Source organism: Bison bison, unplaced genomic scaffold (assembly GCF_000754665.1).
Source record: "Bison bison bison isolate TAMUID 2011002044 unplaced genomic scaffold, Bison_UMD1.0 scf7180017864498, whole genome shotgun sequence".
NCBI lineage: Eukaryota > Metazoa > Chordata > Mammalia > Artiodactyla > Bovidae > Bison > Bison bison.
In genome coordinates, this window is record NW_011495057.1 from 5,437,855 (window position 1) to 5,461,047 (window position 23,193).

The 23,193-nt window shown below is 35.5% G+C and overlaps 1 protein-coding gene across 2 annotated transcripts in view; it reads right to left on the minus strand.

Annotated features, from left to right (window-relative positions):
- SS18 (synovial sarcoma translocation, chromosome 18) overlaps positions 1–23,193 on the minus strand; it is a 73,331-nt gene that overhangs the window by 26,208 nt on the left and 23,930 nt on the right. For both annotated transcript variants that reach the window (XM_010828939.1, XM_010828940.1), the window contains exons 4-5: positions 11,336–11,489; positions 7,072–7,293 (exon numbers count right to left, since the gene is read on the minus strand). In XM_010828939.1, the coding sequence (XP_010827241.1) occupies positions 7,072–7,293; positions 11,336–11,489 (376 nt within the window). The remainder of the gene's footprint in view (positions 1–7,071; positions 7,294–11,335; positions 11,490–23,193) is intronic.

Here is a 23,193-nt window from a genome sequence, read left to right on the forward strand (position 1 = left end):
CTAAACCATGCTCTTAGCCATTATATGTACCTCTCCTCCAAAGTCAAATCAGACTTCTCCAATGTAATATCTCCGAGAAAAACAGTCCTACATAACATGATCGCTGTAATAATAAAATCCTAGAATACAGTACGTTCCTTCTCTTCATCTATTATCTCTGTGTTATAGTAAGAGTGAATACAAACCCATGTAGATAATATCCACTACAAGCCCATTTGCCTGTTCATCTTTCATCACCTATTGCCCACATTTTACTACTTGTTCCTTAACCATTCAATCTCAAACTAAACCATTTATAGCTCTCATTTGAAAGCATTACTAATGCTTTATTTGCAAGAAGAAAATCCCTGTATTTCAGTAAATTCAATTAGCTAACCCACTACCTATTAAAATGCCATTTAAAGTGAATAGGATTCTTTACTTACCTAAAATCTAAACCTGCCTTCATCAAGAGTTTTAAGTGGTTCATAAGACATTTAGAAAAAAACATCAAGGATAAAAGAAAAAGAGCTAAGTAAGAAAATCTCAGGAGTTTAGTAAAGTCACTGTTAACTAGTGCAAACTGAGCTGAATTTCCTAGCAACCAATGAAGAAATAGAACCATGACAGATTTTATCTAGTAAAAAGAACAATTTTTAGAGAAATCCCATGAAAGTATTTAAAAAGTACTCAAACATAACAGTATCAAAAACTTTTGTTATTGTTGCTAAGCTTCTTCAGTAACACAGACCACCCTTACATGCAGTTCTTACAGTAACCATTTCTTAAGGCTGTGATTTTCAACCCTGAGTGATTTTGTCCCCAGGGGATATTCAGTAAAGTTCGGAGACATTTGTGGTTGTCTCCACAGGTGCTGGGGTTGCTACTGCCACCTAGTGGGTACAAGACAGAAATACGGCTAAATATCTCAGTGCACAGGGTAGGCCCCCCACAATAGAGATTTAGGTAACTCAACATGTCATTAGTGATAAGTTAAGACGTCCTGGATTCTCAAGGGCATAATTCTACATCATAGGCATCTCTACAAACTAGTCTGAGGATTAGATTATATATTTAGCTTTCTGATGATTGAAAATTAGAAAAGGGATGTGTTGTGCCTTCATAAATCTGGCAAAGCAAAAAGCTATGCAATTTCTCAGTCAACTCCTCTAAATAGTTTCAACTATACTATATAATAATATTAATTCAAAAACAAAAACCCTGTAGACTGCATCTACTGTAGACTGAAAGGAATTCCAAAAGCTCTAGATTTATGGGACACAAGTGACAATCTGCTGTGAAAGTAAAGTCCCCATCTTGCCCAAACAGGAAGCCACGGACACAGGCTATCCGAGAACATACAGCTTTGTGTCAACTTAGCATGAAAGCTGAAACTTAGGAAGCATCAGGTTCAGGAGAGATTATCCTGCCCAGAAAAACTTCAGATGGAATGGGCTATATAAACAGGCATGACCTGGAAGATTTGTAAAATGTAATTTCTAAAATTTACCCCTAGAGATTCTCATTTAGCGGGCACGGGGTAGAGCAGACAAATCTTGTTTTAACAGGTACCCCTGATGATGCCAGTGGTCTTAGGATTACACTTTGAGATAAAGACTTCTAACAGAAAAAGCAAATCAATCATCCCCTTTTACCATAAAAGAAGCTAGATTATGGTTAACACAAAATATTTAAACTGGAGTAAAACGGCATCCCATAAAGGCACCTAAAATGTTAGTTATAAAACGAAGGCCAAGGAGTACATGTGTTACAAATACATCAAAACCCAGTGAATGAGACACTTAAGATTTTTGTATTTCATTGTATGTAAATGTTACAAAAAAAAAAAACTATTAAAAGAAAAAGGAAAAATTTTTAAACGTTGTGTTCAAATGCTATGCAGACCAAAGTATTAATGGGCAAAAGTATAATAATATCTGCAAAACACTCGGAAATGCATTTAAAAAGAAGATGCCATTAATGGATGAGTAGAATACAGGAGACAACTATACAGGTACAATTCCTTCAAGTTTTCTATATGTTCGAAATTTTACACTAAAAAAAAAAACTGGGAGAAAAATTTTAAATTAATCCTAAAAGAATATACGAAGATTTCTCAAAACTCAACAGTTAGAAAATAATTCAACTAGAAAATAGGAAAAAGATGAAGAGACATTTCACTGAAGAGGATATACAGATGGCAAATAAGCACGTGAAAAGATGTTCAGCATCACTAGCCATTGGGGAGATGCAAATTAAGGCCACAATGAGATGTGATCTACTACTCATTTTTAGAACAGCTCAGATCAAAAAATAACTGACAATACCAAATGCTGGCAAATATCTGAAGAAAGCGGATCCCACATGCACTGTGCTGCTGGGATGGTAAAATGGGAGAGCCTACTTTGGTAATCACTTTGGCAGTTTCTAAAAAAACTGAATATATAACTGATAATAAACCACTGTAAAATAAGAGTAAACAAACCTGGCTATGACAATATTTTTTTGCCCTTCATATTTATATGATAAAAGTACTGTAATTTCCCACTACTCTAATGTCAAGCTTCTAGATCACATCATTATCACTTGCAACTTATTAGCTAAATGAATCAAGACTTTCTTAATACTGCTCAAACAAAACTAAAGCCAGAGATAAATTAGGTCTTATGGCTAAAGAAGACAATCGCCAATAAACAGATCTCAAGTTTTCATTATTACAAAAACCCCTGGTCTCATTTTATGTCAATTATACAAATAATTATGGAATCAGGACTTTTAAATGCATCATCTCACTTAATCTTACTTAAAGAAATTAAGAAAATTAGATAGAGGTCCCATACACAGTCATCTATGGGGCCAAGACCTGGATCCAAGTCTGAAGAACCGTATAGCATACCTGGAACTTGTGAAATATATGCTTTAACACAAACATAACAATCTGCGAAAATCCTTATGTTTGAATATGTAATAAGTAAGTAAAATGGTGTTAAAATCTGGGAAGCTATAATCACTAATGCCTGGGAATGAAAAACATGCTGGTTCTATCAAATGTTAACTTTTGTTCCAGAAAGCCTACTACTCTACTCAAATTAATTAGACTTTTAAAGAAACATCTTTAAGGCACTAACTCTCCATCTTTCTGGGTTATCATGTAATATTTGGTTTCAGTTCCCATTCACTGAAAAGACAGATCTGCAGGCCTACCCCCAGGTTTTGTTCTAGACCCCAGAACAAAAGAGGCAAACCTCTGCCTCTTTGGAGCTGTATCTGAACTGCAGTGGAGCTGACGCTCTCTATGTAAGTGAGTAGATCCAACATGTAGGAAGGTGATCAACTGTGAAAATGAGCCTTACTCCTAAAGTTCAAAGTGAACATCACTGAACGTAACCTGGATAGTAGTTAAAATAACACAGGAAGTAGGTCGGATTAACTATTTACAACACTGTGCAGCAATTTAAGAAAGAAATTAACATTAAAAACTTGCTAAACCACTCATCTAAAAACAGTAGTCCTCATAAGAGAATATACACTAAAGGCTAAATTTAAAAATATTTGCTTTCTCAATTCATAGATATGCATAAAGCTACAACTAAAAAAAGGTAGGCACCAACTGCAATGCCACTGTCATATAAGTTCATTTAACTTATAATTTTTTAATGACCATGAATATAGTAATCAGTAAATTAAATGGGGCCAATTTTTTATTCAGCTTTTTGAAATGACATGTTTGGTGTGGTAGGTCTACATGTTTTCACTATATCAGACCTTGCATTAATTTGGTTTACTATTATTTTTCAACTTTTCAGTAAAAATTTAAAAGCTGAAAACAGCTTTTAGAGATTAATGACATCCAAAGACATTCCATAATTTCATTGCCAGAAATGATACTTTTACTATAACATTAGTACACAATGTCCCCTTTTATATTAGAACTATGAGTATAAATTATCATGCTGCTTCTCCTTCCTTTTTTAAACAATCAAAATGATAAACTGAAAATGTATCCTTTGAATTAATTTCAATCAGACTCCAAAATACATGCCAAATTTTTAGACGAGTACTTTTTTCCTCCTGAATTTCATTTTCAAAGACAGGAGGAAAAAAAGAAGGAAAGCAAAGGAAAGGAAAGGAGAGAGGGTAAAAAACAAAGCCACTTCAAAAATACCAGAATAAAACACATCTAGGTCTTGACCTGCAACATTCTATTTAGAAAACTACTATGACATCATCAAATAAAGTACCCAAATATGTCACCTAAATAATTAATAATTATTAACGTCACAAAGGTTAAATAATTGCTATTTGTTTTTAAAACATAATTATCTGGACTGGCTTTTCTCCCCTTCGTTTGTCATTGGACGGAGATTTAATCTAAGAAATCCCACTATTTCATTATTAAATATTTAATAAATTTCATTATTAAAAAGTAAGTGGTTTTAACATTTTTTTTCTAATAGCTCTTGATGTAGAGATATGTATACAGAAATAAGCAGATAGTTAAAAGATCTCAACGTTTTGAAATCTGAATTAACTCAAAGAACAGCAAATAATATCTCAACAAATATTAACAAAAAATTTTTAAAGTAGAAAAATTTCCTTTTATAGAATATTGGTATTCCTCTAAGCTTTTGTTTAAAATATTTTAAAATGTAGTCTCCTCTAATTTCTTTCACCTATTTATCAAAACAGAAAAAATTTAATGTAAAACATATAGGTTATTTTTATAAAACTATCTAAGGAAAGGTTTTATAATAAAATAAACATTAAAATTTCAAATAAAACATATCATGCTGAACAAGTTTTTAAAAATCCAACAGGTACCACGTCATTAAAATATTTTTATAAGGAATTCCAAAATATTTTTATAAGAAATTTAACTGAAAAGTTTTTTATTTGTGATTAAGAAAGCAAGTATTGCTAAAAACTCATATAACTTTCCCTCCTTTTTCCACGGTAATTGTAATTTTCTTTGGTGGTTCTTGATTCTGAAATGTCAAAATTTAACTGAAAAACGTTATATTTGTCCTGAAGAGATTTTTTAAAACAATGGTAATTTCCTCCCTAACATCCTCTTTTCTCTTGAAATGTAGCTTTTATTTCTAAATCAGATCCTCAAAGTCATGTTTTATACAGTCTATTTTCTATTCATAAATTCAAAAATTATGAGAACAAAGAAAAAAAATAAGTTCTAAAAAAAGAAAAAACTATACATTGATACAAATATGACATTTTTCAGAAGAACACTGTGGGGTGTTGGGGGTGATGCACAAAATGGGTGAGAGAGGTTAAGAAGCACAAACTTCCAGGTATAAAATAAGTAAGTCATGGTGGTATACTGTACACATAGGGAATACAGTCAGTAATATTTAACAATTTAGTTCAATAACATGATAACTGGACTTATGGTGATCATTTCATAGTGCACGAAGCTATCAAATCATTATGCTATACACCTGAAACTAATACAGTATGTTAACTGTAACTCAATAAAAGAAAAATAATTTTAATTTCAAAAACAGTAATAGCTGGTGGCTATGTTTTGAACAGAAACTCCTATAAAACTTTAACTCCTTTTCCAAAAACAGTAAAACTATTTTCTCCATACACCCTGCTGCACATGTTATTTTTCTTCTTCAAACCTTAAGTGCGTGCTCAGTTGCGTCTGACTCTTTCGCGAACCTATGGGCTGTAACCTGCCAGGCTCCTCTGTCCGTGGGATTTCCCAGGCAAGAATACTGGAGTGGGTTGCCATTTCCTTCTCCAGGGGATCTTCCTGACCCAGGGTTCAAACCCAGGTCTCCTGTACTGTAGGCGGATTCTTTACCACTGAGACACCTGGGACGCCCCTTCAAATCTTAAGATGCTGTATCAATCCATGCTGCAGCAACATCCATTTTCACACATGTATTTTCTAAGAAGTGTGCCACCATTATTACGGTGGTTGCTGTAAAGAATCACTATCGCTTATTTTTTTGCTCTCTTTCCTGGTAATCAAACTGTATAGGAAACATCTGAACCCCTCCTAATCTAGCACTGACTGGATCTTGCTGTGGTTTTGAACCTTTATTTGATATAACTTAAAAAAGGAAATATTCCATAATGGGCACTCAACAACTTTCAAGGTAAAAGAATGGAACAAGTGCCAGTTCTGTGAAGCTATGTTCACTGACAATTTGTTCCATTTATCTACCTTTGTTTCTAGTGTATTTTACCAAAATTATAGAAAATATCTGTAGATTTTTAAATCACAATATATTATTTCATCAAAAATAATGATCAACAGATTAACATTAACTTCCTTTATCTGGGTGTATTTTGGTGATTTGTTTTTCATAAGCAAAATCTAGACAATTTTATTGCAAATACATTTAATTCTATCTGAGACTCTTAACCTCATCACATTTCATAATTGAAATAGCTTTAAGCTGGCAACAGGCCAAATGTTTTAACAGGCAATTAGCAGAACAGAGCGCCACTTACTGGTTTTTAGTTATTATTCACAAGAATACTTAAAAGAGAAACATGATAACAATTTCATTCTCTGAGATTGGTAATAAACTTTAATAGACTTCACACCACTCTAATAATACAAGAATACAGCAGCACCTCCACTGAACATTCTAACAACAAATTACCTTAAAATTACCTTTAATGCTGAAACACAGCATCAGAAAACATTAAATCAAGGAAGATTCAAAGAAAATTAATATATTCTTCACAAGTAAAATGAACCACAGAGCAGATGCTTTTTAAGGAGTGTACTTAATAAAATAAAATTCTATTTTCTCAATTCTCTAGGTCTAACCAAATGTTCTGTTATTCACCAATTAGCTTCAAAATCCAAAAATACGGTCTCAAACTGTCCAAAAAATATAAAAATAAATAAGCTTAAAAAGCTAAACTGAGCAATTTAATTCCTAAATGTAAAAGAAAAAAATTATTTTCAGCTGGTTTCAAGCCTGATGTTCCTTTTCTGAGTATGACTTAATTCAAACTTGTTTTTTTGAAAATCAGCTAACATTTTGAAAAAACTGATTTTCAACAGCTAATGGAGCATTCTAGTCGAGAAGGGTACAAAGCAAGCTAACTTACCTTGGTTTGGCTGCATACTCATATTTGGTCTGGGGCCGTAGTTTCCCATGGGCTGTCCTTGACTCATGGTCATCTGGTTCTGTACTGGCATGCTCTGGGATGACGGCACGGAATGGTTGTAACCTCCCATGGACCCGTGGCTACTTGAAGGCATGTTCATGGAACTGTTTGTCATATTAAGTTGATTGGGTCCAGGTCCCTGCATAGGGATATGGTTGGGCCCTTGAAGAAAAGTGATCAAAACCAAAATATGAAAGTTAAACAGATGATCTATACAAAAGTACCTTAAAAAGCTTTTTTTTTTTTTGCATTAACGCAATAGTAATACCAAATAATAACTTGAGTATTTAATCAGTAGCAAAAAAAGTAAATGCTTTACTTGAATGATAGCAAATACTGTGAGGAGGACTGCTGCTGCTGCTAAGTCGTTTCAGTTGTGTCTAACTCTGTGTGACCCCAGAGACGGCAGCCCACCAGGCTCCCCCGTCCCTGGGATTCTCTGGGCAAGAACACTGGAGTGGGTTGCCATTTCCTTCTGCAATGCATGGAAGTGAAAAGTGAAAGTGAAGTAGCTCAGTCGTGTCCAGCTCTTAGCAACCCCATGGACTGCAGCCCACCAGGCTCCTCCATCCATGGGATTTTCCAGGCAAGAGTACTGGTGTGGGGTGCCACTGCCTTCTCCAAAGTACTGAGTATTTAATCAATAGCAAAAAAAGTAAATGCTTCACTTGAATGATAGCAAATACTGTGAGGTGGACTACTATTCTCATTTTACGGACTAAGAAACTGATGCTTTTGAAAAGCCAGAAACATTCTAGAAAAATTAAAAAAAAAAAAACAAAAAACAGTATGAAGGAGGACTTGCTTTATAAGAGACCAAAACATAGGAAGCTGAATTTAAAATGTGTAGTGCTAACACATAAATGAACAAATTAACACATCAGTGAACCTAGAACACAATCTAAAAACTGACCCCAAAGCACAATCTGGTAAATGACAATGGTTCTGAGATTAGGTATCTGTGAGCAAAAGAAAGATAATTCAATAAGTGATGTTGTGACAACTGAGTAGACATCTGGAAAAACACAGGCTGGATTCCCTACCATGTTTTTTCTAGCAAAACTAAGTCCAGATGTAAAAGAAGAAAGAAAAAGTAAGGAAACCATAAAATAGTACTTCAAACTCGAGAATTTCTAAAATAAACTTAGAGTGGAAGCGCTTTTCACAACTATAAAAGATTTATAAACTAGAGTACATAAAAATAAAACATTTGCACATGACCAACAAAGCAAAATTAAATAATAAAAATATTAACTGGGAAAAAATATATACAAGAAATAGCACAGACCAAACTAATTACTTAACATATAAACTAAGTAAGTAAAAGTCCACCAGCAGTAAACAGGCAAAGTACATGAAACATCAGTTCACACAAAAGCTTTACAAAAGGGCCATAAATATGAGAAAATTCCTTGTTTCACTTAATATAGTAAAAAGGCAAATTAAAACCATGAGATCCATTTTTAATCTTTTAGATTTGCAAAGATCAAAAGCTTTGTTCCAACCCTATTATGAAGAAAAAAGCACTTTCATACTTCATTGGAAGACTATAAATGTATAAGTAAGTACTATTTTTATGTAGACCAGTATGACAATAACTACCATATTATAAAATGCATATACCTTTAACCTAGCAATTTTAGTTGTAGGACTTTATCCTATAAATATACAAGTTTTTGAGTGTATATGGATATGGATACAAAACTGTAAATTTGTTTACTTATTTATATTTCACAGGCATATTCATAACAGCATAATTTTTAATACCAAAAGACTAGAAATAACCTATATTTCTATCAGAAGGAAACTGTCCAAATAAATGAGAGGCATCCATAAAAAGACTGTCATACAGTCATCAAAAACAACGAGGAAGCTCTTTATATACTGAGTGGTCTCCAAAATATACTCTTGCCTGGAAAATCCCATGGATGGAGGAGCCTGGTAGGCTCAGTCCATGGGGTCGCTAAGAGTTGGGCAGGACTGAGTGACTTCACTTTCACTTTTCACTTTCATGCTTTGGAGAAGGAAATGGCAACCCACTCCAGTGTTCTTGCCTGGAGAATCCCAGGGACGTGGGAGCCTGGTGGGCTGCCGTCTATGGGGTCGCACAGAGTTGGACACGACTGAAGCGACTTAGCAGCAGCAGCAGGTCCAATATATATCTTTATATACTCATCGTGTCTAAGGGAAATCTTTAAGAGGTAAAAATATGAAATATAATACTATCTAACATATGCTACCATTTGTGTTTAAAAGAAAAGAGAAGAAAAAAGAATGTACACCAGCACATGTTTTAAAGGGTAACTAGACACCAATGACTATCTGGAACAATGAGTCTGGGTAGATAGGGGCTGTGTGCCTTTTCGCACCTTTTGATTTTGGTACCATCAGTATATATTATCTAATTGTTTTTTTAATCAGCTAAATTTATTTTAAAGGAAGATATGTGACCAAGATCAAACAGCATATAAAGAGCACTACCACTTACAAAACAAAATATTAAAAACACAACTAAAACCAGAAATTAAAAGCCTAGATACAAATTTGTGTACAGAAAAAGGTTGGCTAAATACCGTAGAAACTTATTAAATAAAAACAATATAACTAACTGGACTTCCAATTTCTCCTACACCTAACTGTAAACTTTCTAACAATGAGTTGTTTTACAAGTTCTCCAGTATTCTGGACAACCTAGGTCATAACTGGTTGAAAATCCCTGGCTCATAAAGAGATATCTTATTCCAGATGGCCTTACACAAAAAACCAAATGTCATGTTAACAATAATTACACTGCTGCTCACTTGCTTCCTCAGCCTTTGGCGTGAATGTTACCTGGAGAAGTTTAATTGAATTCCTAATTAAAGGCACCACTATAAAAAAAAAAAATCACAAAACTCCCCTAACTTACGAAGCTGCATTGGCACTACCCTGACAGTTTTAAAAGCAACATGTCCTGATGATCTAAGTGTGGACAGAGCAAGAAGCTTCCTTCGACTACAACCAGTTCCTTCTGGCTACAACCAGAAGGAAGCAAGAAGCTTCCTTCTAACTACAACCAACAAGCTGTTATGTCTTTAATCCTGCCTCCACGTGGGGTGAGGGCCATGTGGGCCATGACTGTGGAAGCCCTGGCAAGAAAGAGAAAGCTGCCACCAAAACACCTCACCCTCCTACATGACCAATCAATCACACATCACTCTCCTGTAAGCCAGGTGACCTGGCCTCTTCTGCTCCGTACTTTCTACATCCAAAGACCCTGAACACCAATGCTACCAACACAATCAGTTCATACTATCCTAAGGATGCTAATAATACTACTTTTAAAAATAAACTTCTCTGTGATTTTAATTTACTCTCACTATTGCTATTTGTATAATACATTCTTTATGTTAATGAAAATAACCTTTGTTTTTAGAAAGCAAAAATTCTCACATTAAATGTAGAAAACACTCCACCAAAACTTATGGGTATGGTTGTGACTATTGTTACAAAAACAAGATAATTTAAAGATACTTTTCAGATTAAAAATTCAACCCAGCAAAAGGTGTGTAAATCAGCACCTGATGGTCTGGTATTTTAAGTAGCTCTAAACTTAAAATGGATAAACAACAAATAATGCATTATATAAGAAAGCTGACACTTTTCAGCTTTTAATTCTGCTCAACTTCCATATTTCCATTATGCTATAAACATATATATTCATAAAAATCCAAGCTCAGTTTCAATAGACCAAGGAGGAAATATTAAATACATTTGCACTTTAGAGGGTGTTTCGTTTTTATCTCCCCATGTGTTATTTTTTCAGCAGTGCCGTTTCTGAGATCAATAAAATTTCAAGTAAACACAAAACTCAGAGAAATGCTACAATACATTTTTATAAACATTTTAATTCTTATGCCATGCCTTTTTCCCCCTCCAAAAGCTTCTAAAGCCAGCTGTATTGCATAGTTTCAGACAGACTAAATTTAGCCAGTTCTGTTCATCAGAGGAATGCTGTGTGTCAGCTACATCAAAGCCCAAGGGCAGCCTGATAAACACTGAATACAGGTCACGTAGCTCTGTAGCTAACAAACTCTAAGAGAGCTTGGACTCGAGGGCATTCAAAGCAGTTTTGTCATCAACAATCTAAGTATCCCTTGAGCCCCCATGTCGTTTCAGTTGCTAAGCAACTCTGGTGTTAATGTCTTAGAGGAGAGAAACTTACCAGGCATCTGGCCGTTCATCTGGTTCTGCATGTGTGGTGCCGGAGGACCCCCACCTACCATTCCATCTGAAGGCATGTTGTGAGCGCGCGGAGGTGGGGGAGGGCCGCTCGGACTCATCCCTCCGGGACCCATAGGCATATTCTGTGTGGGTGGCTGAAAGAAGACAGTTTAGTAAAACAAGACAAACAGTCAGACTAATATATTAAAGATGCATATGGTGTAACGGTTGCCTATATTATTCAAGTGAACAGGAACAAAAACACACATGCATTTCAACTTATTCTACTGCATTTTAATTATGGGCTTATTCACATTGTATTTAATACGCTCCAAAAACTTCATAGGATCATCAGCATGGATGTATCCTCTGACCACCTTAGACCAAAGGAAGAACCACAATTCAGGTCTATTTTACTTTACAGTTAAAATTTAAAAATCATAACATTCGATACAAAAAGAATTCTTGTTTATCTATAAAGATCTCTAAGGTGCCCACTACTGCTATTTCAATTATACTTTAAAAATCAAGTCTCCTTTCATTATTGATATATTTGGATATATTTACTCTTAGTGATGTATTTCACCTGAAAAGATACAGTAACAAAAGACTAAGGTACAAAAACTTCAAAATGTGATACATTTTATATTGTTGGGGAGGGGGTGGCTTTGGAGGGGGAATGTTTTAAACCACAAAGATGCAGCTCAGCCCAACATTTTTGTGCACTACTCCTATAGATTGGAAACATTACTGACGGCCTCCAAGGGTACACAGACAGCTGCCTCAAAAGGATGCCTTTGGCAAATTTCCTAATGAAAGTGTGAAGAAAATCACTGACTAACCTTGAGAGTTCACAAAAGGGCAAAAGGAAAAACACAGATATAAAATAAGGTGGTCTGTAAACCTGGCTCCCTTCTTGGGGATTTTTGGGTAGAGAAAGCATATAGTTTCTTTCCAAAACCCAGTTTTTTAAGCCTGTAAGAGGATATGGAAATCTTACCTTTACAGATCTATTTTGCTTTCTTTCTCTACTTGTCTGTGTTCTAAAAAGAATGTCCATTTCTACAACTTCAGTCTTCCTCTGACGTGTTTACTGTGTCTATACTACTCAGATTTTGCAAACACAGTCCTCCCTAGCACACTGAGCAGATAGATATACATTGTTCTTTAGACATCTCATGTAAACACTCAAATCTCCAACCACCTCATAACCACTAACACTTACAAAATTAAACAGATTCAAAATCTTAAATTCATAATCTTAGTTTCTTTCACTACTGAACCCAATAACTGCTTATTAAATATTTCCTCAAGTCTTATCTTAAATTCTTTATCCAATTTGTATTCTTTAAATACTTTGCTCCATTTTCAAGAAAATTACCAAACATCAACTCGGTGTCACATATCTCACCTTCAAATCACCCTTTATCTTCCTTCAACATGGCTGACTTGATCCCCTAGTTTGAAAATCAAATTCCTTTCCTATTATCTTGTCTAAATTTTCTGTTCAGGAATTTATGCTCTCACTCTCAGTAAGTATCAGTTTCTCATCTTCTTGTGGTTCAACTCATAAATCAGTGTTCTCAGTTCCCATCATAATAAAGTAGCTTGTATCAAACTAACCCTCTTGCTAATAAAAGCTACAAAATCCAGATAGGCCACTCTCTCCTTCCAAGATGGCCCAAACTCTGTTTGTGGAGTGTCTTTTTCTCTAAATCCATTTCTTACCTATCACTTGGTTCTCACAGAATTCTTTCTACCATGAGACATCAAGAACCTGAGCTTCATCAAGTTCTGAAACCAGGAGGTGGATCGAGAAAGATCTTGCTGTGATTTACGTCAAGGAGTATTCTGTTTTCCAAGACTCATTACTTTATATTTGTGCCTCTTTACCTGGTTAGTTGTACTTTTTGAAAATGGCAAAAAAAAAAAAAAAAATTAAAACTGTTTCTCTAAAAAAAATAAAATCTGGATAAAAGGAAAAATCATTTGAAGGCACTGAAGAGTAATGTACACAGAGAGGAACAAGAGGGGCGACAACTGTTAAAAGACGGGAAAATGGAAACAACACGACCCCACAGCCACACTGGCTTTTCCTGACTTCCCTGTGGAACAGAAAGCAGCCCATGCAGGAGGTGGCAGTCCCACTAGGTTCAGAGAAGACGGAGATTTTCGGCCACCAGAGAGCCGGAAACTAAAGTGCAAAGTCCCAGAGAGGAAGAACCAGAAAGAAGGGGAAGATTCAAGAAAACTAGCAGAAAACAGCCATTATGACAAAAAAGAGCTGAGAAGAGATTTCAGCTCTACCCTGTTCAAGGGAGACAAAGATTGGAGTAGAGGTCTCAGCACATCAGAAGGGCCTTCATACAAGCCAATCCCTCTGTTAAGATTTCAAAAGAGCCTCTACTTGGCTTAAGATCAAAATTTAAATACATCAGCTCTACCAAGTCCAAAAACCCTCAATTAAATTTAAAAGGCATTCTACAAAAAGTAAGAAGAAATGGCCAACACTCATCAGGATGGCTACAATAAAAATTTTTTTTTTGAACTATAGAAAATAACAAGTGTTGGTAAGAAAGCGGAGAAAATAACTCTCATACATGCTGAAGGGACTGTAAAAGGATGCAGCTGTTATGCAGAACACTTGAGCAGTTTCTCAGAGGTAAACACAAGAGCTATCAAAGTGAAGTCGCTCAGTCGTGTCCAACTCTTTGCGACCCCATGGACTGTAGCCTACCAGGCTCCTCCGTCCATGGGATTTTCCAGGCAAGAGTACTGGAGTGGGGTGCCATTTCCTTCTCCAGAGGATCTTCCCAACCCAGGGATCGAACCCTGGTCTCCCGCATTGCGGGCAGATGCTTTAACCTCTGAGCCACCAGAGCTATCAAAGGACCTAGCAATTTCACTCCAGGTATAGATCCAAGAGAACTGAAGACATACATTCACACCGTATTTATAACATGAATGTCCACAGCAGCACTAGTCATAAAATGGCCAAACAGTAGGGAAAAAACTAAAAGTTCTTTAACCGATGAATGAATAAACAAAATGTGATAAATTATATACACAATGGAATGCTTTTTAGCCACAAAATGGAGTGAAGTCTGATACACACTACAACACAGACACATCTTGCAAACACTTATGCTAAGTGAAGAAGTCAGACTCCAAAGTCCATATATGGTACGATTCATTTATATGAACTGTCCAGAACAGTCAAAGCCAGAGAGCAGAAAGCAGACTGATCAGTCTTTGCCAGGGGGATGGGCAGAGGGGACAACTGGAGCTGAGGTCAATGGTCAGGAGTTCTCTTTTTGGGGTGATGCAAGTGTCCTGAAATTAGATAATGTAATGGCTGTATACCCTGTGAATACACTGAAAACCACTGAGTTGTATACAAGCATTCCTCACTTTATTGTGCTTCAAAGACACCGTGTGTGTGTTTTATAAATCAGAGGTATGTGGCAACCCTGTGTGAAGCAGGTATATTGGTGCCATTTTTCCAACAGCATTTGCTCATTTCAAGTTTCTGTGTCACGTTTTGGTAATTTTCACAGTATTTCAAACTTTTTCATGACTATTTGTCACGGTGGTCTGTGAGCAGTGCTCTTTAATGTTACTATTGCAAAAAAGATTACAACTCACTGACAGTTCTGATGCTGGTGAGCATTTTTTTAGCAATCGAGTATTTTTTAATTAAGGTGTATACACTGATGTTCAGACACTTCACAGACTACAGTACAGTGTAACACAACTTTTATATGCTCTGGGAAACAGAAAAATTTCTGTGACTAGCTTTATTGCAGTATTCACTTTATTGTGGTGGCCTAGAATGCCGCGTCCGACTCTTTGCAACCCCATGGACCATAGCCTACCACGATCGTCCGTCCATGGGGATTTTCCAGGCAAGCATACTGGAGTGGGTTGCCATTTCCGTCTCCAAGAATGGAACCCACAAAGGTTAAATGGAACCCATTTTAACCTTTTAAAGTACAGTCACCCACCCATATCTGAGGGTGACTGTACTTTAAAAGGTTAAAGTGGTGAACTTCACACTATGTGAATTTTATCTCCATTAAAAAAAGAACAGAGGAGATGGATGACCAACAGAAGTAATAGAAAACAGAAAAAAGACACATAGGTCATTCACATTTTAGAGTTATATGAGAGACCTTAATAATGACTGATATGTTCCAGGCAAAAAGCAAACAGGATAAATGGAGAATTTCAGCAAAGCCTAGAATTCTTAAAAGAGTAAAATGGAACAACAAAAGTGTAAAATAGAATCACACATCAAGATAGAAAAAATGGAGAGAAAACACAACTCACAAGTGTTAAAGACATGTATGTCATGCTAAAAAGGCCTAACACACATCTAACTGGAGTTACAAAAAGTGGAGAAAATGACACATAAGCAGTAAGAATGCTGGTCAAGAATTTTCCAAAGCTAACAAAAGACATGAGTCTCTAGCAAACGTATGAAGCTCTACAAACCTCAGTAGGATATGAAGCAAATATAGCTAGACATATCAGAGTCAAAGTCCTAAAAGCCAAAGTCAAAGTGAAAACCTTAAAAGCAGCCAGGGAAAATACGTCACATTTCCTTCAGGGGAATGGCAATCAGACTAAAAACCTATTCTGTATCATAAATAATGGAAATAGAATACAAAAAACCAAGATCTTTAAGGTGCTAAGACAGAAAAAGAAAATAATAAATCAACCAACCTAGAATTCTATACTAAGAGAAAATATACTCCAAATACAAAGATGAAATAATAATAGTTTCAGATGAATGAAAACTGAGATAACTTGTTCAACTGAAAAGGATTCATCCAGCTAAAAGAAAATGGCCCCAGACGGAAGCACAGAACTAGAGGAATTAACAGAAAGGAATGGAAAGGTAAAAATGTAAACAAATAAAAACATTAACATTTAAAATAACAGTAACAATGACTAGTATAGTTTAAAGATGTGTAGAAGTATAAAATATGACAAGACTAACATAAAGGACAACAGAATAAATAAATTGCTATAAATTTCTTGTATTTTTCAGCAAGTGTTAGATGTACAAATTTAGACTGGAATCTAATAAACCAAACTTGCACAATGTAATCTATTGGGTAACTACTTCAAAATGCCTATACACATATAAAGGAACAAATAATGCTTGATTAATTCAAAGAAGGACCAAAACAAGACAAATAGAAAACCAGGATCAGGCTGACAAGCTCAGAACCTATTATATCATGTTCTACATTAAATGTTTATGGACCTCTCAGATTTCAAATTCATATTCAATTTCATATTCAATATTTCAATAAAATAACAAATATTACTTAATTTTTAAAACACTCAACTATATTCTGTTTATAGGAGATTTGCTTTAAACTTAGGGACATATAGATATTAAAAGAAAAATAATAATATATAAACATTAATTAAATGTATGGTGATGTCACTATATATCAGTTGACAAATCAAAAACTATTACTACTAGAAAAACTAAAGGGACAGTTTATTATAATAAAAGGACCAATTAACCAGGAATATAACAATCATAAATTTGCATACATCTTATAACACAGCTTCAAAATCTATATCGTAAGAGTTGACAGAATCAAAAGGAAAAACTGAATAATCCATAATAATGGTTGGAGATTTTAATATACTTCTAGTAACTGACAGGACAAAAAAACATCTAATAACAATAAAAAGCCTTAGAATATAAGATTTGACAACACTATTAACAACTCAATTTAATTAACATGATTAGACTACTATACCCACTCTAGTGTTCTTGCCTGGAGAATCCCAAGGACGGGGGAGGCTGGTGGGCTGCCGTCTATGGGGTCGCACAGAGTTGGACACGACTGAAGCGACTTAGCAGCAGCAGCAGCAGCAGCAGCAAACTACTATATACAACAGTTGCATAATACACATTCTTCTCAAACACTCAAGGAATGTAGACCAAACTAGGCTATATACAGGGCCACAGAGGAAGTCAACAAATAACAAATGATTGAAATCACATGTTACATGTTTTGAGAACAGTGAAATTAAACTCAAAATCAGTAACAGAAAACTAATAACCTGTTAGTGAAGAAATCACAATGGAAATTAGAAAATATGCTAAATGAATGAATGGTCTCAAAATTTGTGAGACAAGAACTTCCCTGGTGGCCCAGTGGCTAAGACTCTGAGCTCCTAAAGCAGGGGGCCTAGGTTCAATCCCTGGTCAGAGAACTAGATCCCCCATGCTGAGACTAAGGCCCAGCACAGCCAAATAAATAAATTTTTTTTTTTAAAAAAGCAGCAGCAGCCCAGAAAAAAAAAAAAATGAGATACAGCTAAACCATGAACATTTATAGCTTGAAAATGCATTTTTAAAATGCATTTTTAAGAAAGGTTGAAAAATTAATAAGTTTCCATCTGCAGTAGTCAGGAAAATACAGCAATCAAACCCCAAATAGTATAATGAAGGAAATAAAATAAGACAAGTACAGAACTCAAGGAACCATATGCAATCTTTTAGAGAACACAAAAATGGGGAACAATTTCCAAGTCTTAATGAGGTCACCAAAACTCTGATACCAAACCTGACAATGACATCACAAGAAAGAAATTTACCCGCCAATACTTCTCATGAACAGACACAAAAATCCTAAACAAAATTTTGCAAATCAGATTCAGACTGCATAAAAAAGATGATGCATTATATAAACAATGGAATTTATTTCAGGAAAGCAGGCTAATTTAACTTTTGGAAATTAATCATTGTAACTCACCAAATTACACAATAAAATTCATATAATCATCTCAATAAAGGAAAATTATCTGTTAAAATTCAACATCCACTGAAGACTTTAAAACATTAAGAATGGGAACATCCTTAACCTAATAGATCTAGTTTACAAAATAAAATGTATACTCAATATCATCTTTTATTGATGAAAATAGTGGACTTTCAGGAAGAAAATAAAAATTCAGGAACAAGACAAGTATATTCATTAACACCGTATATTCAGCAAAATAAACAAACCAACAGACAAATCAACAGTATAAAAAAAGAATAAAGCAGGGGGAAAAATAAAAGATTGGTAATGACATATAATTATTATTCAAAGATAACATGATTGAGTGCATAGAAAACAAGAGAATCTTTAACAAACTGTTAGAATCACTAAAGTAACTAGACACAGGTGTCAAGTAACTAGACACAAACAGGTATATATATATATATATACACACACACATATATACACACACATATATATATACACACCTATATATGTGCGTGTATATATATAATTTCTATCATTTCCAATAAACTAGAAAACTAAAATTTTGAAAATGATACCATGTATAATAGCATCCCAAAAAGGTGAATAGCTAGAAGATAAATCTAGCAAGAGAAGTACAATACTTCTACACTGCGACATTGTTGAGAGAAATTAAGGGGTTTACTAAACAGAGGGATATGTCATCCTCACTGACTGGAAGACTAAATATTGTGGAGATGTATCAGTTTCTCCAATGTTGGCTTAGACATTTTATGTAATCTCAATCAAAATCCCAGCAGGCTTTCTGCAGAAATTAACAGACTAACTCTAAAATTTACATGGAAATACAAAAGACTTAGAACAGCCAGGACTCTAGAAGAACAACATTACCTGATGTGCAGTGTTCAGGTATGTGGCTGATGCAAGGACTGATAAACAGACCAACAGAATCAAAGAACTGAAGAACAGCCCCCCACACACAGTCACTTTACAACAAAATGATTTATATTCAGTGGGTGAAAACTGATCTTTCCAATAAATGGTACTGGATAAACTGAACATCATATGAACAAAAATGAACCCTGACTCCTAGCTCAGATCATAAACAAATTTAATCTGCAATGAATCATGGATAAACGAACTTTCAGAAGCAAGGATATCTTCATGACCCTTATACAAGAAAGTATTTTGTAAACAAGACACTGAAAAGAAAAGAAAAAGACTGATAAACTGGGATTTCACTTAAATTAGAAACTGTTCATCCAAAGACACCATAAAGAGAATAAAAAGGTAATGTGCAAACTGGAAGAAAGTATTTGCAATATACATAGTCAGTAAAAGATCTGTATCTAGAATATAGGAAGAACCCCTACAAATCAATTTAAAAGACAACCCAGTTGAAAGTGGGCAAAAAACAGGCATCAGAGAACTTTTTTGGAATGATAGCATTATTCTATATCCTGCCTGTAGCGGTGGTCACAAGGATTAGTCAAAATTCATCCACCTATACAATTTAAATGAATGAATTTTATTCTATATAAATTATAGCTCAAACATCATTTTCTCAAGAAAGCCTTCCCTTACCCTCAGGGTCATCAGGCCCCATTATCTGCCCCCTTAGTCCTAGATGCCCTTCCTTCAAAGCATTTGCAACTGTTACTAAAAATGTTTGCATAGTTACTTAATTAACATCTGTCTACCACACTATATGTTAATTTCTGTAAGGACTGAGCCCATAATTATATTTGCTTATCAATGTAGCCCCGAATCATCTAGTATCAAATAGAAGTGAAATGTTAATTGCTCAGTCGTGTCCGACTCTTTGCAACCCTATGGACTGTAGCCCGACAGGCTCCTCTTTCCACGGGATTCTCCAGGCAAGAATACTGGAGCGGGTTGCCATTTCCTTATCTTCCCGACCCAGGGATCCAACCTCGGTCTCTGGCAATGTGGGCATATTCTTTACCATCTGAACTATCAAGTAGAGGTACTCAATAAATAATTGTTACGAAAAACTGGGGTTTCCCTGGTGGTTCAGGTAAAGAATCCACCTGCAACGCAGGAGACCTGAGTTTGATCCCTGGGTTGGGAAGATCCCCGCAGGGGACAGAGAATGGCAATACACTCCAGTATTCTTACCTGGAGAATGCCCATGGACAGAGGAGCCTGGTGGGATCATGATTTTTGATTGTCAAAATTGCCTACTCAACTCCACACCTCCATTTGGAAAAATATTAGACACTCAAACTTAAAATCTACAACACTGAGTCCCTGACATCTCAGCCTCAGCCTCAAATCCCTTTATCCAACACTATCTATCAGCTGATGGCAATTTCATCATCCATTTGCTCTGCTGAAAACCAACAGGGGCATCCTTTACACCTCTTCTTACATACTGCCTCCTACATCCAACTTTCAACATATCCTTTGGGCTGTACCTTCAAAACAAACCCACAATTTGACTTCTACTACCAACTCCTCTGCTACCACCCTAGTACAAGCCACCATCACCACGTATGCTCATGATTACTGCAAAAGCCTCCTTGAGGACTCCCTGCTTCGACCCACGCTCCTCCATGGTAAATTCTCCACAAAGTAATCAGAATGAACTTGTTAAACATCAATATAGTAAATTCTCCACAAAGTAATCAGAATGAACTTGTTAAACATCAGTCCACTCTCTGGCTCAAAATCCTCCATGAGCTTCTGGTTTCAGAGAGAAAAACAAAGTCCTTACAACAGCCTGCTATTAGGCTCTGTTCACACATCTTCCTTACCTTATTCTGTTCCAGCCACAACAACCTTCCCATTGTCCCTTGAACAAGCCAGGCACAGTCTCACTTCAGGAGCTTTCCACTGCTTGTTTCCTCTGCCTAAAACACTTTCTCAGGTCTTAGCTCAGACTTCACCTTCTCCAAGAGGTCTACCCTGACCACTCTAATTTCATATTATAAACTCCATCCCAGCTTCCAGTATTTCTAATACACCTCTTCCTCTCCTATTTGTTTGCCTTTCCTTAGCTCTTTCTATCTCCTAACAGGCAACATGATTTAATTATTTATCATGCCTGCCTTGCTTGGTACAACATAAAATCCAAAAGAGCAGGAGTATTTGTGTTTTGGTAAAGTAATTAACTATTGCCTAACACACAGCAGGCATCTGATACTTAGGGAAAAAATTAAGAAGCCATCAAATTTAAACAATTTACTATAAAACTAAAAATAATTCTGACTATAAAATATCTTCACTATTTCTTTAGAATATTTTAAAAAACTGAAAAATACAAACTTTAGTTTAATAATCTTTGACCTGTATAAATATCATTAGTTTAACTGTCACTAAAATAATTCCCCAAAGGAGGCAATCAAGTGACATAAAGAAACAGATTAAAAGGAAATTATTTAAAACAGGCTACATATATTTTACATATAGACACATATACACATATAAATACTTCCAAAAACTGATAAAGAGATGATCCTTAGACACACACAAGAGTCTTGATGAATCAACCAAGAGTGGATACAAAAGCCCCATCCATATCATTATTTGTCTTACTTCCTAGTCCTAAAACCAGTCTCCCAAAATGAGTTTTACACAAATCTGAAACAGTTTAGGAAGGTCTCCTCGGTTCCTCATTCATGCTATCCAGCAAATACCTATCATGATTTTTCCTAGCAGTCTGAAAAGACAAGATAGGCAACAGTGTTGACAAAATGCTCCCTATATTAGCGTAGAGAAATGGGTTCCCATAAAATAATTCTCTATGAAATGCATGGTTACCTCCTTTATGAAACCTTCTCTAATCCTCAATAGAAGAACTAATCACTTCTGTTTCAAATGTACTTGAAATATACATACTTCTAAAATAGCATATAATTATACTGCAGAATTACTGTTGTCTTTAATTTCATTTATAGAATGCTCTGGCATATAAAATACAGATAGACATTTCAGAAGACCGTTTCACCTGCTGTCTTGCTCTGTTTTTAATACCAAAATGTCTTAATTAGACACCTTTTATTTTGCAGCACTTATTAAGGTAGAAGAGAAAGAAGACAGCTGTGGCTGGTGAAAGAAAAGCGCGTAGTCTGAGATGATCACTGTTTCTCAGTAAAGAACTCAGTGTTTATACTACTCACTTGAGACAGGAAATACGAAAATGCAGGCTGTGCACTTTTTTCCCCTTTAACAGCAGGGAACAGAGGAAACTTGAGAGATGAGTTTTGCCCACATCATGTGGTGAGGAATATTCAAACTGGGTATGCCAAATGGAAGCTAGATTCACGGTGCACACCCGGGCAAGAAGATACTATTTGGGAACCAAGAATATGGAGAAAGTGAAAGTGAAAGTCGCTCAGCTGTGTCTGACTCTTTTTGACCCCATGGACTGTACAGTCCAAGGAATTCTCCAGGCCAGAATACTGGAGTGGGTAGCCTTTCCCTTCTCCAGGGGATCTTCCTAACCCAGGGATCGAACCCAGGTCTCCCGCATTGCAGGCGGATTCTTTACCAGCTGAGCCACAAGGGAAGCCCAAGAATACAGAGGGGGATCTTCAAGTCAAGAATATAAAAAACCAGGAATGTGAGTGAAATCTCCCAGAATGGGTGTGTATGGTAAAAAAAAAAAAAATGTTCAAGGATAGATCATCAGCATTTCATGGGCAGGTAAAAATAGGGAGCTGAGTAACTAGAAAAGTAAACAAAGAAAACTCACAGAAGTTAACACAAGCTTCACCATCATCACACTGACCAAATAAACATGATCATGTTCATCAAACACTTAAAACATTCTGAAACACTCTGAAAAGATGCCAATATTGAAGAAAAGTCCGTACCATAAATCTAAATAAAATTTTAAACGCTTTCATTAAAAAAAAAAACTAATATAAAATAGGACAGTGTGTACTGCAAGGTTCTACTTGCATAGAAAAGAAGGGGAAAGTATGTATTTACATTGGCTTTTATTTGCATAAAACACAGCAAGAAGACAAGTTGGAGATGGGTTTTGTATTGCTTTTTGCAATCCTTAATGTTCTAACAACATCAAAGTATTATTACCTGTGCTAAAAATTAAGCT